The sequence below is a fragment of the Acomys minous genome, assembly GCF_964271855.1.
Source record: "Acomys minous genome assembly, chromosome: 10".
NCBI lineage: Eukaryota > Metazoa > Chordata > Mammalia > Rodentia > Muridae > Acomys > Acomys minous.
In genome coordinates, this window is record NC_140491.1 from 33323635 (window position 1) to 33342013 (window position 18379).

The 18379-nt window shown below is 45.4% G+C and overlaps 1 protein-coding gene across 2 annotated transcripts in view; it reads right to left on the minus strand.

Moving 5' to 3' along the window:
* Positions 1-18379, minus strand: part of HTT (huntingtin) — a 143502-nt gene that overhangs the window by 16965 nt on the left and 108158 nt on the right. For both annotated transcript variants that reach the window (XM_084797780.1, XM_084797779.1), the window contains 12 exons: positions 18093-18269; positions 17801-17877; positions 16386-16524; positions 15280-15402; positions 12422-12635; positions 10438-10583; positions 9125-9302; positions 8054-8149; positions 5351-5538; positions 3272-3398; positions 1332-1432; positions 293-447 (listed from right to left, as the gene is read on the minus strand). In XM_084797780.1, the coding sequence (XP_084653906.1) occupies positions 293-447; positions 1332-1432; positions 3272-3398; positions 5351-5538; positions 8054-8149; positions 9125-9302; positions 10438-10583; positions 12422-12635; positions 15280-15402; positions 16386-16524; positions 17801-17877; positions 18093-18269 (1721 nt within the window). The remainder of the gene's footprint in view (positions 1-292; positions 448-1331; positions 1433-3271; positions 3399-5350; positions 5539-8053; positions 8150-9124; positions 9303-10437; positions 10584-12421; positions 12636-15279; positions 15403-16385; positions 16525-17800; positions 17878-18092; positions 18270-18379) is intronic.

An 18379-nucleotide genomic window follows, 5' to 3' on the forward strand; every position in this document is an offset into this window, starting at 1 on the left:
GACTTCTCTTTCACTTGCCTGAAGCAGCTGGTGTAACAGCAAATAAACGCTTCAGCAGGTGCTCATTCCTGACCCACAGGCCTGCGCCTGAACACCCAGTGAAGCCCATAACATTTCGGTCTAAATTTTCAGCTTGTCACTGATGACAAAAATCACTTTCGGATCTGTATCCCTGGGCAGGGCCACAGACACAGTGTTACATTAATTCTGATAGCTAGGGGAGTTGAGAGTGGAGTGGGTTACCTCACCATCCTTGCAGTAGAACATGGCCCACAAAAGAACTCAGGCAAACCTGGTATCGAGAGCCTTCAGGGGCTTGTTCCGGGGCTGTTGCTCCAAGCAGCTTACAGCTGGATTGCCAGCCACAGGGACAGTCATTGCACTGAGCACTAGAGAGGTGATGGCCTGCACAGCCAGAACGTGGATCTGGGTCCTTTCTGTGTCTTCCTAGAGGAACAGTCCACATATTTACAACATGACAAGAAGATAACTACCACTCATTCTGCCTCTACTTCACACAGTGCCCACAGGCTGTATGGCCTCATACAGGGGAATAAAATCCCTTAAGTGCTGTGGCTTCCCATGGCCAGGGTCCTTAGTGCTAGTTTGCTGGGCACTGGTTACACACCTATAAACCTGGGCCTTGGAATAAACCTGAAGTACCCAAATGTTTGGCATAGAACTCCAAATAGGAATTTACCTTGGAGGACATTGCTCTTAAATTCCATCATCGTTTTAGAGCACTGCCTGTGGCAACCTGGCAGTTACGGATGCGTGTCTAAGATAATCTTGAGGACTTGTGACCTACACAGATTCACCCTCTTACCTATCATGTCCACAAGCCCATTACATTTCTCTAAGAATCAAGAGCTCATATCCCAGTACTTTTAGCACCCCAAACTTCATTTTATAAGAATATGGTGGCTATTCATGTCATATAAGCATTGTATACATTAACACTAAGCGAACAAACCTCTAAGATAATCAAAACAAAGAAAACTAACCAAACAAGAAACATACACGCATAGCCTGGATTCACTGTCTTTTTTGTTTTAGTTCAATGACATTCCTCCAGACAGTGATAAATGAGCAGAACACAAGGTGCTGAAAGAGAACAATCTTCTTCATCACTCATGTGGCATGTATCAAAGTAAAGGACACATCCTAGCTACAGGAAGCCTCAGTCTCCAGGCCTCCCAGGGGGTTTTGTCTTTACTCTGGAGCATCATCTGGGATATGATTAGGCTGTTTTCCTGTTTCAGAACACAGAGTCACTTGCTGTTACAGCTACAGGTTCCCAGTTAACCACCCCATAGTTCCGGAAATCTCACCTCTGGTGGGCTCTCTTCCTGTTCCATCACCAGGGGCTGAGTCACCAGGACACCAAGGAGAGTGGCCCAAGTTTCTTCAAACTGGGTACGACTGGTCCACCCTGAGAATAATCACTACATTAGATAGTTTCCTGACTCCCCAAAACCATGAGGAGACACTGGCTATATAATTCCATCAGTACTATTCCTAGTGCATCACCTCTGAAGCAATCCTACAGCATAAGGAATGTCATTTCTCCATTTACCATGAAGGACACAGGGGCACATGGAAATCAGTTATGCTATCAAGGCCAAGAGGCACAGGCCAAGGTCAGCAGTCCAGGTTGCCCTTCAATGCTCCATGATGCGGTACAGTGACAAGGACATCTACAAAGGCTTTACTCAAGCTGGTCAAGCTACTCCTACCCACTAAACATTGTCAAAGTCTCACCTTCAGTGTGATCATGAGGCTTCAGACCAGATCACAGAACCATATACACAGTGATTTTGTCTCTATAAAGCTGGTGAAATGGAACAGTGTCAGCAAGATGGCTGACAATCTGAGTTCAATTCCCAGGAACCACATGTAAGAAGGAGAGAACCAATTCCCAACAACTAACCTCTGCCCTCCGTGTGCATGCTGCACTATGGGCATGTTCATGTGAGTCCTGCCTCCACAAAGTAAATAAATGAAACAGTTAAAGCCACCCAGAAGACAGATCAGAGTAACATGGCATCGGGCTGGGAACATTCCAGCAAGCAGCAAAGGCAATATAGGAGACCATTCCTCAGGTTCACCTAAGAATAAAGTTCAACAGTTGGATGCACTTGGTGTTCCCACCATGACCCAAGGAGATTTACAGCACTCCTTGTAAGGCAAGGATAGAGGGAAGAGGATCAGAAATGTAGAGCATCAAGTCCTAGGACCTCCTGGAACATAAATCAGATTCAAGTGAATTCTGAAACCAGGAGAAAGACCCAAGGAAGGCATAAGTGGGCAGGAACAAAGGCACTGTACTGGTTAGTTATGTCAACTGGACACAAGCTAGAGTCATCTAGGAATAGGAAGAGAGGAGGAGCTCTCAGTTGAGAAAATGTCTCCATAAGCTTGGCCTGTAGGTAAGTTTGAAGGGAGTTTTCTTAATTAGTGATTGATGTGGTAGGGCCCAGCCCATATAGGTACCACTCCCGGGGTGGTAGTCATGGGTGCTTTGAGAAAGCAGGTGAGCAAGCCTTGATAAACAGCATTCCTCCATGACCTCTGCTCCTATTTCTGCCTCTAAGTTCCTGTCCTGTGTTCCTTCCCTGGCTTGCTTCAGTGATATACTTATAAGCTATAAAGAGAAATAAATCCTTTCTTCCCTAAGTTGCTTTTGGTCATGGTGTTTATCATAGAAACAGAAAAGTAACTAAGACAGGAAGAAAAAAGCTAAGGCATGAGCAGGGTGTTCTGGCCAAATCCACCTTCCCTTATTCTTCCACTATGGCTCCATGTGCCCCAAGCTGCTCATTCCACACACGAGGAAAAACAACCCAAGTGAGAACATGAGGTCAAGGTGGCAAGCAGACAAATATGAGGCAATCACTTCCACCTCTTCGTTTGCTGTGGTGCCCCGGAGACTGAACCTTGGGTTACACTGGCGCTAGACAAGCACCACAATCCCTGTCCACGTGTACAGTTTAATCTGAATGCATAATATGAAGACGGGAACTGGCCTCCCGAGACAGGTACGGGTGCACTTCCCTTTGTTCAAGGTGCCTGGTATGCAAGCCCCACACGACACCCTCCATGTGCACGTAGGTCTACCTTCTCACTGTAACTCTATATGTCCTGAAAACGTCTGAAGTAGGTTTGCATCATCATTACTCCAGAAACGTTGCAGTTGCCAAGTGAGATGGCCCAACCCTGAAGCTTCAGGTCTCCAAGGGGCCATACGGGGACTGAGGAGGACTGTGGGTACCTAGGGTGTTGATGCGGTAGATGAACTCCTTGAGGATCTCCTTTTCCTGGAGGAACTCTACAGGGATCTCAGGGAACACTGTGCCAAAATCCCCTCCGGGCTTGGGAGACCAACCGAGTTTCCAGACCTGAGAAGATAAAAAGAGAAGAGTACCACCTTAAAGGAGACGACACAAGGAAGCAAGAGACTCTCCTTCTCTCTCAGCTAGTCTCCCTGCTGAGCCAGCTGCCCGTCCTTCACCACCCACACAGACTTTTCTAGAGCCAGAGCCTTCCCACAGGAGGCTCCCATCCTTTTGCCTAGAACATTCAGTGCCATCCTTGACTCCCACCACTCTGCCCTGCCTTCCCAGACTGCTTGTGTGTTAGAGAACAGGCAAACAGTAATGAAGTTCAGTCTTATGTATAAATATGCATTGGTAAGAGGTCACAAGGCCAACCACACTGTTCATTTCTATCAACTCTGAGAAGTTGAATTCTGCCATTAGATACCTGGATAAGCACCACACACAAAAGGGAGCCCTGAGGGACACTCTATGCTGTTACAGTGTTTTCTGGGACCATCTAGCTGGGTCAGCTATATGCCTTAGGAAAGCCATGAAACCTAAGGGACCCTCTCCAGATTTCTATAGCCAAGCTCTCTTTACTATGGGAATACCATCTATTAATCTCTTATACCACCCACAAGAGTCTCTGGGGCATGCCCAGGGGAGGTTCTGTAGTGCTTGCTATGGCTGCCTTCCTGCCCAGGGCACTCAAGTGAGCAGATTAAGAGCACTTGATGGGGGCTGGAGATGGCTCAGTGATTAAGAGCACTGACTGCTCTTCCAGAGGACCTGGGTTCAAATCCCAGCACCCACATGGCAGCTCACAACTGTCTGTAACTTCAAGATCTGACACCCACAGACATACATGCAGGCAAAACACCAATGCACATAAAAAAAAAAAAGAGCACTTGATGGAGTTTTACCTACAGCACATAGCCTGCATAGGCAGATTCCCCAAGAGCCTTTCATGACCTCTATACTGCCTTCCTTCTTGTTCAGTCTCTACAAGGAATGGTCCTGCCCAGGGCTGAGCCTCATGTTAGATGATCTCCTGGCTTTCTATTGCTCTCTTCCCAATGTCCACAGCTCTCTGTTCTATAAGCACTTCCAGGCGCAGCTAGGCCACAGGACTCAGAACGGGCCCTAGCAACTCTAAGGTCAATGAATGCCACTTGCTAGATGTGAGCTTCTTCGGGCTCTTACATATAAACAGGCATGTGCAGAGGCTATGGCCCAGCAGTAAGCACAAGCCCTATCTATGTAGAAAAAAAGCACCCTCCCCTTGGGCCTGGCTTTGTGCTATGGTTTGAGTCTGCTGTGGGCCAGTCTTGCTTTCTTGGTGAGGATTTTTGTAGGAAATGTCTGATGTGCTATTTCAGCAGACTGAGGTCAGTCTAGCCACTGTGAACTCTCTTCCCATTCTAAGCTCTCACTGTGATCTAGAACAGGAACCAAGAAGTTGCCTGTTTTAGGCTTATTTATGAAGAATTTTTCAAGAGAAGACCCACAATAGTGGTTGCCCCTAAATGTATGAATCAATTTTTCTCTCTTTCTTAGAGAGTTCACTATGTAGCTCTGGGTGTCCTGGAACTACGTAGGCCAGGCTGGTCTAGAACTCAGAGATCTACTTGTCTCTGCATGGACCACTACACCAAGCTTTGTATGAATCTCTTCAAGGGTGACACTTTTGAAAGAAAATAATTGAAGGGTGCAATTTCTGGCTTACCAGAATCACCTCAGCATCCCATCCAACATAAATTATCAATGGAGATAAAGTTTAATACTTCAGCTCACTTTTGAAACCCAGTATTTTTACTAAGACTCACCACATAGAATGCCTGGGGTACAACACTGCTATCACAACCACATGAAAAGGCTACAATTACCACAGGGAGTGTTACAGCAATTAAAGACTGTGTGATAAGCTTAGCATGTATGCGTATAATTAGTTCTAGCTTTAGGGAGGTAGAGAGGAGGATCTCAAGTTTGAGGCCAGCCCTGGTTACATCAAATCGAGCAAGAGCAAACTTTACCAGAGGAGGCACACGTGTATAGCTGTTGACCAGAGGGAGACGGGCCAGACTGATGACAATGTTCTGTAGCACTGCCGTGAGAAATGAAGGCAGGGTGCTGTTCCTCTTATGGCCCAAGGCCAGCACTGACTGCAGGGATTCCACCATCTCCGCCACCATCTCACACGCTGAAGTGATGTAACTGGGATCTGCACAGTAATGGTCATCAAGAAGGCAGTTTCTGTCAAACACACTGCAACCCTGCCACCCTTACTCCACACACCCATGAAAACCACCAGCCTATGCACCCCTGTCCAGTCTACTGAGACTTTGGGCTGCTCAGTTAAGGCCTGAGGTTTTGCCTCTTTAGTATGCATTCAAACCCTGTAATTCTTTCCTTTTCTACTGGGAACACCACAATGGTCTTGAACCTGAGTTTCAGACTTGGATGGATGAAAACATGAGAGCCACCAATTTGCCCTGTCAGGGTCTTGAGGGCAGGGACTGTTCATATTCACTGAGTCTTGAGTCTTCACTGAGCATGGAATTTAAAAACCACTTAACTTTAAGTGGTATAAGCTAGGGAGGGAGAGATGGCACAGTGGTTAAGAGTACTGGCTGCTCTTTCAGAGAAGCTAAGTTCAATTCCCAGAACCCACATGGTAGCTCATAACAATCTGCAACTCCACTCCCATGGGATTTGGCAATTTGTTCTGGCCTCCTTGGGCACTGCATGCATGTGGTAGAGAGATACATGCAGGCAAAACACCCTCACACATACAATTTTAGAAGGGGGAAGAGGAGGAGGAGTAAGAGGAGGAGAAGGAGGAAAAGGGGTAGGAGGAGGAGAGGAGTAAGAGGAGGAGGACTAACCTATAGAATGTGACTTTAAAAACTTAAAAAACAGCCGGGCGTGGTGGCACATGCCTTTAATCCCAGCACTCTAGAGGAGAGGCAGGCGGCAGAAGGATCTCTGTGAGTTCGAGGCCAGCATGGTCTACAAAGTGCGTCCAGGACAGCCAAGGCTGCACAGAGAGACCCTGTCTCAAAAAACAGAACACAACAAAACAAAAACACTTTAAAAATAGGGCTACAGAGATGGCTCCCAGGTTAAGAGCACTGACTGGTCTTCCAGAGGTCCTGAGGTCAATTCCAAGCACCCACATGGTGGGGCTCACAACCATCTATAATGTGATCTAATGCCCTCTTCTGACGTGCAGGCGTACAAGCAGACAGAACACTGTATATGTAATAAATAAATCTTTTATTAAAAAAACTTAAGAAATAAAACCTGAGTTGCTTCTTCTGACCAGAATTTCATTAACTGGTCTCAAGTGACAGTGGATAAGCAAAATTACATTTGCCTGAATTAAGTCCTCTGTGGCACTGGGCCCACCTGCCCACTCTCAAGATGATGGGCATTTGCTCTACTGCTTCACATGACCTGATTTCCTTACCTGCATCTTATCCTCACAATAGAAGCACAGAATAATCTGAATTGCTGCGCAGCTAAAAAAACAAAAACAAAAACAAAACACCTCAAAATTGTGAGGTGAAGTTTTCTTCACTTTTCAGGTAATCAACAAGAAATTATGAAATCATAACTCAACTGCAGGAGTTGTAAGGGCTCAAGACAGAAACAGCCCAGTGTGTACCAAAATGGTGTTGCTTATGGGCTTATGCAACCTAAAATCTTGAAACAGAAGCTGGAAGACTACAGACAGGGAAGTCTCATCTTTTAAAATACTTTCTCTCACTATGTAGCTCAAGCTGGACTCAAATTCATCATCTTCCGACTTTGGCCTCCTCAGTGCTGCAATTACAGGCCTGTATCACAATACTGGGATGTGATTAGATAATTCCATACTTATGGTTGCAAAGGCATGTTCAATAATACCTGCCTTCTATGGGAGAGGGAGCCTCTGAAGTCAAGAAGCTCAAAAGATTCTAGAAGCCTAGAGGTTAGGAGCCAAGGACTCAGTTGGCCATAATGTGCTTTGCCTTGCCACAATTGTCACAATAAGACAACTACCCTAAAGTCATAAAGAATATCAGAAAAAGTCTAGACCAGTTTTAAATGATAGGATGGTGATTTCAGTTTTTGTTTTGTTTTGTCTTCCAAAGGAATGGTAGCATCTACCACTTAGAAGGTTGAGACACAAGGTTCATGAATTCATTGCCAGCCTGGGCTATAGAGGAAGACCTTGTGAAAAAACAAACAAGTCAGCAAATGCCACTAAAAGAGATGTCTGAAACGTTGTTAGGGTTATAGTATACCATGTGAGTATCTGCACTAACTTCAAATTCCTTAGTGTTTTGAGTTTTTCATTCAGAATTTAGTACATACTTGCCAGTCACTTAAACAGGCCAAGCAGTAATTTTGGGAGCACAGACAAGGAAAACACATTCTCCACTCTGAAGTAGCAGTCATGTGCTAAGTGCTGAGGACTAAGATGGGAGTTTCCCAGAAAAGAGGTGCAAATCCAGGCTGTGAGTAAGGGGAGAGGGTCTTCACCAGAAAAACAGGGCTCACAAAGACAGGATGTGTATGCAGCCATGGTAGAAAGCCCTCCTGCCCTTGAAAGTCTGGATGAGCCCTAGAGGACAGCAAGAGAAACAAACAGCTTCCCAGAGTCCACAGCCCCACTTCACACGGTCCTTCTGTCGATGGATTTGAAGGCCCCAAGGAAACACAGAAGGGAAAAAAACAGTCCTAAGACTTACTTTGTATGTCTGAATCTACTTCCTCCTTTCTGATAGCCCTTGGAGTATCTGACCTGCTTTCTGGACCAAGAAGCTGGTCTCCAGGCTGCACTGCAACTGAAATTACAGCAGAACATACATTTAAAACCTTCTTCCTGCTTAAGTCTTCATTCCTGTGCATCTTCATAAAAACTCGCAGCAACAGCTATGTCAACTAAGGGCTAGAGTTCTGGAACCCTCTTCAGTAAAACCGACAACACTAGATGCAGGCACCAACGCGTTGGCTTATCAAGAACACACAAAGACCTGTGCTTCCCACATTCAGGCTTCCAAGTGCACTGCCTGCCATTGCCAGCCTGAGAGTTTTTATCACACTATTCACAACCAATGCTGCTAAAAGCATCACTTTGACTAAGAAGCTTAGCCTTTTAAAATTAATCTCTGGGTCTTTGTTCCCAAGTTGACTACAAATGCACAGATGAAAACAATTTAAACAATGAAAGATCAAAACATCGCTCTATAATGTTTAATTTGAAAACATAAAACTTCAAAACATCCTGACATGTAAACTATAATATCCAATTTTTTAAAATTTTTAGCTAATGACCCTTATTGAGGACACTGTTCCTTGAAAAGAATGAATCCCTTTTATTTTACAACATATTAGCATTACAATACAGTATGCAAGCACACACTACAACTCTAACAGAAGCCATCTATTGAATGTAATTTTATTAATCTTATATTCATCAATCTTATAATCATCTAGGACTAAGAACATCAAATAGTCAACCAAGACTAAAGATCAAAGAAATAAAACTTAAAAAGTATTTTTTAAGAGCTGGAACTCCAAATTCTAAACAAAGTCACTAGAAAAGCAAATTCAAGTTAAGTTCCAGTGTAATGTGAGGTCTGGGGGTGGACAAGTGGGTCTTCTAAAGGCAGTGTCTATAGTCTATCCACTCCACCCCAAGTCCTAACTTGGTTCTTGGGAAGTGGGAGACAGGAAGAAAAAGTATTTATAACTGTCATGTATTGATTACAAGGTCAACTGTACAAAGACAGGAAAGTCATTCACAGACAAGGACTTACTGGCTTCCAGGATGAATCGCACGCAGTGGATGAGGGAGCAGGCATGGGTCACATACTCTGGGGAGGATAGCACTGCCCAGAGGCCAGGCACCTGTAGTGCCAAGCAGCAGCAGTCTAGCCCGGCTTGGAGGTCCAGACTCAGTGGGATCTGCTCATGGATCAGATGCCATGACAGAGCCTAAAGGGAAGCACTGTGTCAGAATGCTCACCCAGTACTTGATGTCTCAGGGACCTCTAGGGAAGCAGTACCATTAAAAGCTTTAGAAGACCATAGAAAGATGGAGAGGCCAAGAAGTCAGACAACTTCCTGGCAGAAGGATGGTCCTGATCCATGTTTCTAGGTTGTAGTTCCTAACTTTCTTAGTATGCAGTCCTGATCCACCTATACCCTAAAGTTCCAGCCTTCCCTCTGCCAGAATACCCAACCACTCCGGATGTCTTTCTCCTTTAGAACCATGGGTGCCTAGAAAAACTTGTCCTAGGCCTCCAGCCAGAGGCTCTTTTCAAGGACTCCTGTAACCTTGGACTTTTTTTTTTTTAATCTCAGCCACAAAACTGAGTTTGGGAGTATGATTCATGACTAGTGACCTCTATAAGTCCCTGAACCTCTGTGAGCCTCTTTCCCTATGGGTGAAATGGGAGCAGAGTTTACCCTACAGAGTTGTTATGAGAACCAAGTACATGACACTGACTGTGCAGCTCAGGGTACGACTAGGAGATGCCACCCAGTACTTTACATATACACTTGCTTTCCAGTCTTCCCCACTGGGCTAAGGCAAGCTCAAAGACTACCTAACTCAGCCTGGTTCAGCTAGTGCCTTTGCACCACACACCCTCAGGACCCATGTGACTCTTTTTCAGCAGTTAAATAGCAACGCAATAAAGCTACAGTGCATGTGTGTACATACTTTGAGGGCCTGGGTGAAGTGTCCAGGTTCATTGTCCAATCTAAAACATAACACTGCCCAGATTTTAACTAAGATCCACATTAGGCTTATAGTATAGGCACAAGAGGATGTCTTACACACCTCCCTGCTTCCCAGTAGGTGGTGTAGTGAGGGTGAAAGGCACTCGGTGTCAGCAGGTGAATCAGACCTTGACAACGGCATTCATTTCCTCCCTGTTATTGACACGGGGTCTAGTTATGTACCCAGGCACATCGTTACAAGCTGGGAACCCACATTCTCCTGTTTCTGCCTCCAAAGTAGCTGGACTAACATATATGCACTACCATACTCAGTCAGGACTTTCATCACAGTGCTATCCACATATCCTATCCTCACAAAGACACAGTATTTCAGAGCTGCTCTTACCTCAAGTGTCATTACCACAAACTTCACTGTGTCCCCTTCCTTCTCAGGAGGAAGGTGCAAATGAGCAGGCACTTTGGAGACCACCACCAGATATTGTGCCAGGGCACGGGCAAGTGTGGTCAGAGACTGGTATGACGCAGCATCACCTGAAACATGAGACTGGCATGAGTGACGCTGACTGTGAGCACAGGCCCTTCCCCTTCAGAAGCCTGAACACTGCTGTGTGGATCTGAGGTTGCCAAGACCAAAGGAGTCCATCTGTTGATGTCCACTCACATCTGCTGTTGATGACCACTCATACGTGACCTGGTTTGCCCTAAGTCTAAGCCAATGTTCCTGAAGGGCTTAGAACCTGACTATGCCCAGGAGTATCCAAGCAACAAAGAAAGGTATTTAGAGCTAAGAATTTGGTCCAGTTTCTCAGCTACCTATGTCAGCCTTTCTAGTGTTTTAGATCAATAGCCCTGACTATGTACGTGCTTGGGGCAAAGCACTATGCTGAACTGTAATACTTTTCAAAACTATGACAACTTGGGGCTAGAGAGATGGCTCAGTAGTTTAGAGCATGGGCTGATCTTCCAGAGAACCTAGGATAAATCCCCAGCTATCACATAGTGCACTTACAAGTCCCGTGGGATTGGATGCCATCTTGTGGCTCCGTGGGCACTACATGCATGTGGTGAAGACATACATGTAGACAAAACTCTTATATGTGTAAAATAAAATAATTAAAAAACTAAGATAACGAGCTGAGAAGATGAGTCAGAGGAGACGTGCTTGCTGTGCAAACATGAGGACTTGAGTTTGGAATCCCAGCACTCATGTAACACCTAGCTGTGGGATGTGTACCTGTAACACCTAGCTGTGGGATGTGTACCTGTAACACCTAGCTGTGGGATGTGTACATGTAACACCTAGCTGTGGGATGTGTACATGTAACACCTAGCTGTGGGATGTGTACCTGTAACACCTAGCTGTGGGATGTGTACATGTAACACCTAGCTGTGGGATGTGTACCTGTAACACCTAGCTGTGGGATGTGTACATGTAACACCTAGCTGTGGGATGTGTACCTGTAACACCTAGCTGTGGGACATGTACATGTAACACCTAGCTGTGGGACGTGTACATGTAACACCTAGCTGTGGGATGTGTACCTGTAATACCTAGCTGTGGGATGTGTACATGTAACACCTAGCTGTGGGATGTGTACCTGTAATACCTAGCTGTGGGATGTGTACATGTAACACCTAGCTGTGGGATGTGTACATGTAACACCTAGCTGTGGGATGTGTACCTGTAACACCTAGCTGTGGGATGTGTACATGTAACACCTAGCTGTGGGATGTGTACATGTAACACCTAGCTGTGGGATGTGTACATGTAACACCTAGCTGTGGGATGTGTACATGTAACACCTAGCTGTGGGATGTGTACCTGTAATACCTAGCTGTGGGATGTGTACATGTAACACCTAGCTGTGGGATGTGTACCTGTAATACCTAGCTGTGGGATGTGTACATATAACACCTAGCTGTGGGATGTGTACCTGTAACACATAGCTGTGGGATGTGTACATGTAACACCTAGCTGTGGGATGTGTACATGTAACACCTAGCTGTGGGATATGTACATGTAACACCTAGCTGTGGGATGTGTACATGTAACACCTAGCTGTGGGATGTGTACCTGTAACACATAGCTGTGGGATGTGTACATGTAACACCTAGCTGTGGGATGTGTACCTGTAATACCTAGCTGTAGGACATGTACCTGTAACCTCAGCACTGGGGGCTGAGACAGGAGGATCCCAGAGGCTTGTTGGTCAGCCAAACTAGCAGAGTCAGCAGCTCTGGGTTCAGTGTGTAGCCCTATCTCCCTCTGGCTTCCACATTCTGCTTCTACCATTCCTATCACACCAGAAAGGGGGGAGGGGAGGGAGGGAGAGACAGACAAGCACCTAAGGGAACCACATTTAAATTACCAAGCAGATCACTCAATTTGCTCCAGTAGGCTGTGGGCTCTGTAGGCAGGAAAGGCTGGAAGACTTGATGGACAGCAGGAAGCTGCTGAACAACACTGGTCACCCGGTCCAGAGTCACCCCACGGGCTGCTTCAAAAAGGGGACTCTTCTGGCCAGTAGCAATCTCACTCATGCCAAGGCTTAAGCAGGGAGCCAAAAGGCTTAGGTTGAACTCCTGAGTCAAAACATTACAGGTAAGAAAAGCAGCAGCAAAGGTGGTAAGCTTTCCTTCAGGCTGGAACACACATAGCTAATGCAACAAGCCATTTGTTTCTGAGATAATCCAGATTAGGGAACTTTTAAAAATGCTTGTGAGAATATTCTAGAGACACAGACACTTGAACTCCGTACTTTTTGCCATAGGAGATTTTCTGCCCTACATTGGGACTCTGAAAGCAAAGCCATCAGCAGATGAGCCGTTGTACCTTGTATCTGTAGAACTATCAGTCAAAATAAGTCTCTTTCCTTTATGAAGTAAATTGCCTCACATTAACTGTTACAAAAATAAAAGTGAGAAAATACACTCTAGAAAAATTCTTCCCCTCCCCCACTCCCCCCTTCCCTGAGACAGGGTTTCTCTTTGTAGCCTTCATTGTCCTGGACTCACTTTGGACTTTGTAGACCAGGCTGGCCTCGAACTCAGTGATCCGCCTACCTCTGCCTCCCGAGTACTGGGGTTAAAGGCATGCGCCACCACGCCAGGCTCAATCACATACGACAGTTTTTATTATGTTTTGTCAATTTTTTAAAAGCCATTTAAGGATTTAGGGGAGAATGACAATTTTCCAAGCAGAACATCAGCTTCAATTTAAAACTATATTCCAGCTGGGCATGGTGGCGCATGCCTTTGATCCCAGCAAATGGGAGGTAGAAGCAGGTGGATCTCTGTGAGTTCGAGGACAACTGGTCTACAAAGCAAGTCCAGGACAGGCAAGACCACACAGAGAAACCCTGTCTCAAAAAACCAAAACCAAACCAAACCAAAAAAAATAACAAACAAACAAACAAACAAAAGACAAACTATAGTCCATCATTAATACCCCCAAATCAAATATTTCTATGGTCACAGGTGGAACTTTCAAGCTGTTAATAGCCTACTTAGCAATTTGGAAAATCTAACCAACTGGTCCTATACTTCAGATATCTTCCTGTGTACCACTTCCGACAGACAGACAGACAGACACACACACACACACACACATACATACACACACACACACGCTATTAACCTGCTCAGTTCCTGCTTCTCCACACCCATTTGGCTTATACAAGGGGCAGGGAGGTCCTTGTCTTCCCACTGAGGTAGTGGCTTAAGGATGCTTGGCAAAAGAGGCAAGGGCAGGTGAACTGAATGCTTTGAAGGCCTGGACCAGCTCTGAAGTTTGCCTTCTGATATCTGACAGGTTCGTGGAGGAGAATTCCTCTGTATCTAGCGAGGAAAGGGCACCTCACTACATGAGAGAATGTCTCTGTATCTAGAGGGTGCAGGTGCCTGACTGCATGCTGGGTGTAATGGTTAATAACTATGTCAGCTTAGCAAGATACAGAGTTTCTTAGGAGACAAGGCTCTGTATGAGTCTGACAGGGATTATCTTGATTAGGTTGAGGTAGGAAGACCAATTTCAGTTGTGAGCAGGAATCCTGGACTGAGTAAACAGGAGAGAGCAAGCTGAGCACCAGCAGTCACCTCTTTGCTTCCTGATTGTGGGCACAATATGACCAGACACCTCAAGCTCCTGCTGCCTTCCATGCAATGAGGGACTGTACCCTTCAACTGTGAGCCAAAACAAACTCTTCCTCCTTTAAACTGCTTTTTGTCACAGTGTTCTATCACAGCAGCACAAAAGGTAATTAACACAGGGCTATTAAAGATCAATTTCCAGAATATAATGAACACACGATGTACCTTCTTGTAGTCATGAAATGAATGATGATGAGCTGACTATAGCTTATGGCCACCCATTTTCTTTAAATGCATGAAGGATCAAGTTAAAATGACTTTCTTCTTTTAGGATTCTAGTTTGTTTGAACAGCATTCTATTCACATCCCATTTGCTAGCTATTCTGGATTAGCCTTCATGTGCCATTTTTCTTTTCCTTTCTTTTTTTTTGTTTTGCTTTGTTTGTTTTTTGAGACAAGGTCTCTCTGTGTTAGCCTTGGTTGTCCTGGACTTGCTTTGTAGACCAGGCTGGCCTTGAACTCATAGCGATCCGCCTGCCTCTGTCTTCTGAGTGCTGGGATTAAAGGCATGCATCACCACTGCCTGGCATGTGCCATTTTTTATTAGAGCCTTCCATGCATTTTGTTTTATGGTGTCCTTGCCTGGACTCAGGTCTCCCAAATGTTGCCATACATTAATCACACAAAGATGAGACAAATTGAGCTGGCTAGTTTTATGTCAACTTGGCACCACAGTTAAGAAAATGCCTCTATAAGGTTGGGTTGTAGGTAAGCCTGTGGGGCATTTTCTCAATTAGTGATTGATGACGGAGGGCCCAGCCCACTGGGTGGTGCAATCCCTGAGCTGCTGGTTCTAGGTTCTATAAGAAAGCAGGCTGAGCAGGCCATGGAGACCAAGCCAGTAAGCAGCACCCTCCATGGCCTCTGCATCAGCTCATGTCTCCAGGGTCTGACCCTGTTTGAGCTCCTGTCCTGACTTCCTTCAATGATGATATAAGCCAAATAAATCCTTTCTTCCCCAACTTGTTCTGATCATAGTGATTCATAGAAGCAACAGAAACCCTAAGTAAGACACAAATCTAACTCAGAAACAGAAGCAGAGCTGGGAAATCCCTGGCTCCCTGGATTGTTGCCCTACCGAGCTCATCATGAAGTCATTCATGTCTTCAGCAGGGATGCGATTCACCAGCTCTGCACCTTCCAGCAGTGCAGAATCTGATCTGGTCCAACACTGGGATCTGACAAGCTGGAGGTACCAGTCCTGAGAAGAAGAAAAAGAGAAGGGCAATGTGACTGGGTGGACACTTAGCTTCTCCTCTGGGCTGTGACTGTAGCTCTCATCCTTGTTGGCTGTATAGACACACCCTGGGCTTAAACTAGACAGCTAGTCTTCCCTCTGCTGTTCTGTGCCTGAATGCCGCCTTTTCTTCTTCTTCTTCTTCTTCTTCTTCTTCTTCTTCTTCTTCTTCTTCTTCTTCTTCTTCTTCTTCTTCTTCTTCTTCTTCTTCTCCTCCCCCTCCTCCTCTTCCTCCTCCTCCTCCTTCTTCTTCTCTTCCTCCTCCTCCTCCCCCTCCTCCCCCTCCTCCTTCTTCTCCTCCACTACCACCCGTGGAACCTTCAGCAGTCCTTGCAAACTCCACAGCATTCTGAGTGTTAGCAGCCTTACGTCTACCTGCACTCTACCTATTGTGCTACTACACTCTACTGCAGTGTCTGCCTACCTCTTCCTCCCAGCAGCCAGAGCCAAAGAATGCTTCACACAGAGATGGAGAGTGAGTCTGGGGCAAACCTGTGCTTTCTTTCATAGACTGCAGGTTTCTGAAATCTCCTCTCCTCTCCCCCAAGGCCATAAGCATCTCTAACTTTCAAGTATGAATGGTGAAGGTGACAATACATTATACCTGGTAGCAGTAGGTGCATCAATTCATAGGAGGTAGAAGGTTCAGGGAGAGGGAAAGAAGCATGTCAGCATGTGCTAGACAATGTCTGCAGTCATAGGTCCTGGGCCACAACCAACCTCTCCTAGTTGCCAACTAGCCACCTGACCCACACCCCACACTCCTCCACAAGAGTCTCCCATTAGCACTTCCTTTCTCATTAGGACCTCAAGGCCTCCATACTGTACTCTAATCCACAAGCAGAGCTGTGAGTACTGATACCCACCCTTATCCGCATTGTGGACAGAGGCTGCCATTGTTTCCACATGGTCCCTGGCCATCACATTTAGACACACTGGACACTTACTTTATCTGGACTCACTGTTTCCAGAGATGTGTGCCCATCCCCATCCAGGGGGTGGGAAGTGACCGGGGGCAAGGGGCTAAGTGAGTCCTGCACGGTAGAGAGTCGGAACCTGTCCAGCAGGGAATAGAGCCTTTGGTGTCTGAAATACAAACGAAACCAGAGTAGTTTGCTCTTCAGTTTGAAATCTCAATTTTGCAAAGATGGGTTCTAGAAACATTAATACCAAATAATAAAAGTAGCTTCATAAAACAAGATGCAACATATTTTGGACCTTCCCTTCAACATTCTAAAGCCATGATGCACACTTAGGCCCTAGTTACTTTAAATTACCATAATCTATATCTCATTGATATTTCCCAGAAGTTTCATTTATGCTCAACATTCCATTAGGCAATGCACTATATAACAGCTGGCAAAACTATTCCATTGTATTCTTTCTTTTCTTGGCAGTACTGGAGATTGAACCCATTCTTGTGAATGCAAGACAAGGGCTCTACCACTGAGCTATAGATCTCTAGCTAACCTATTTGTAATGTATGCAAAACAGGTAAATTCCTCTAAGATTCAAGTGTACAAACTCCATTTCATCCCCCATAATGACATGCTTTATTCCATTAGGGATGGTCATTTCACACACATGCACACACACACAAAAAAACATTTCATCTGGCCCAAAGTATTTATGTTATAATCTTCATATTGGTCTATGACGAGTCTACAGTCAAACACAATTTGCTCTCTGTCTAAAGCCAACGTGCTACTTCCTGTGTCAAATGATAACATCACATGGCTCCACAGACTAAAAAAATCATCCAGACTATATGCCTTGTTCTATTAAGAAACACTACGGTAAAAACCCTATGACAAAATTAGCCTTTGATGCACATATACGTGTGCTCTCTACTCCCATTTGCAGTGGAGAAGAGGTAAAAGCTTTTCTTAATTTATCTTGCAGTCTAGAAACTATGCTTACACTACAGATGGAAATGTTTCTAATAAAGGGTCCTAAAAAACAACTAGGCAAAAGAAGAGCTACGAAAAGAGGTCACTTAAAAATCCACAAAGAGCCAGGTAGCACTCTGATGTTTATTCCCTCTAACCTAGTAATAGGTTCTGTGTTTATTCCCATTCATCAGGGTTCCAGGAACAGAGGCAACACACACTTCCTCTCCTTTCAACAGCCAGAAGGTTCAGGAGCCCCAATGTGTGCAACGGGTGTTTGATGGCCACATCTGCATGTCTACTAAAGTGAGACTCTTGCCTGACATTTAGAAAGCCTTTTCTACTGTGGCACTGCTGCAGTTACCTCATCAATACCACTCACTAATTCCTTTGTCTGCCTATTTGTTCCTGTACGTTTCTAAGTCTTTATACCCTGGCCGCCCAAATGCCAGGACCCAATGCTGCAGCCTTACCTTTGTGCAAGCCCGCTGTTCTGGAGGTGCTCCTGGATTCTGTTCAGTTCCTCCACCGGCAACTGGGCCATGCTACTCTACACAGACAAGGACACATGAGGGATTGTGTGATATACAAGCTCACACTGACTTTAAAAGGATAGGCTGGCATGCACACTATGTCTAATAAGAGCAGACTAGAAGCGGTTGGTCAGACACACAAACAACAAACATGGCATACATGCTTCTATTAGTGGACAACTGAGACCAGGTCCACATGCTAAGTTTGATATAAACCACCAATTTTCAGTACCTGTAAATTTGCAGCCAAAAGCATTTCTACCCGGCGACAGGCCAGGGTGTCGACCATGCGAGCCAGCGCACGGAAGGGAGTGCCCAGGAGCCTGTCCACATAGAGAGTGAGCACAGCACCAGACTGGCTGAGATGGATGCCTTCCAAGCACTGAAGTGTTTTCTTCAGAGTGGTTGGCTAATATTGAGAAGGAAAAAGAATTTATTACTCCTTTAGACTGGTAACTGGTACTGACAAAATTCCAGTACTCCATTTTTAAGGCAGAGAAAGCAAACTGGCAGGCTCAA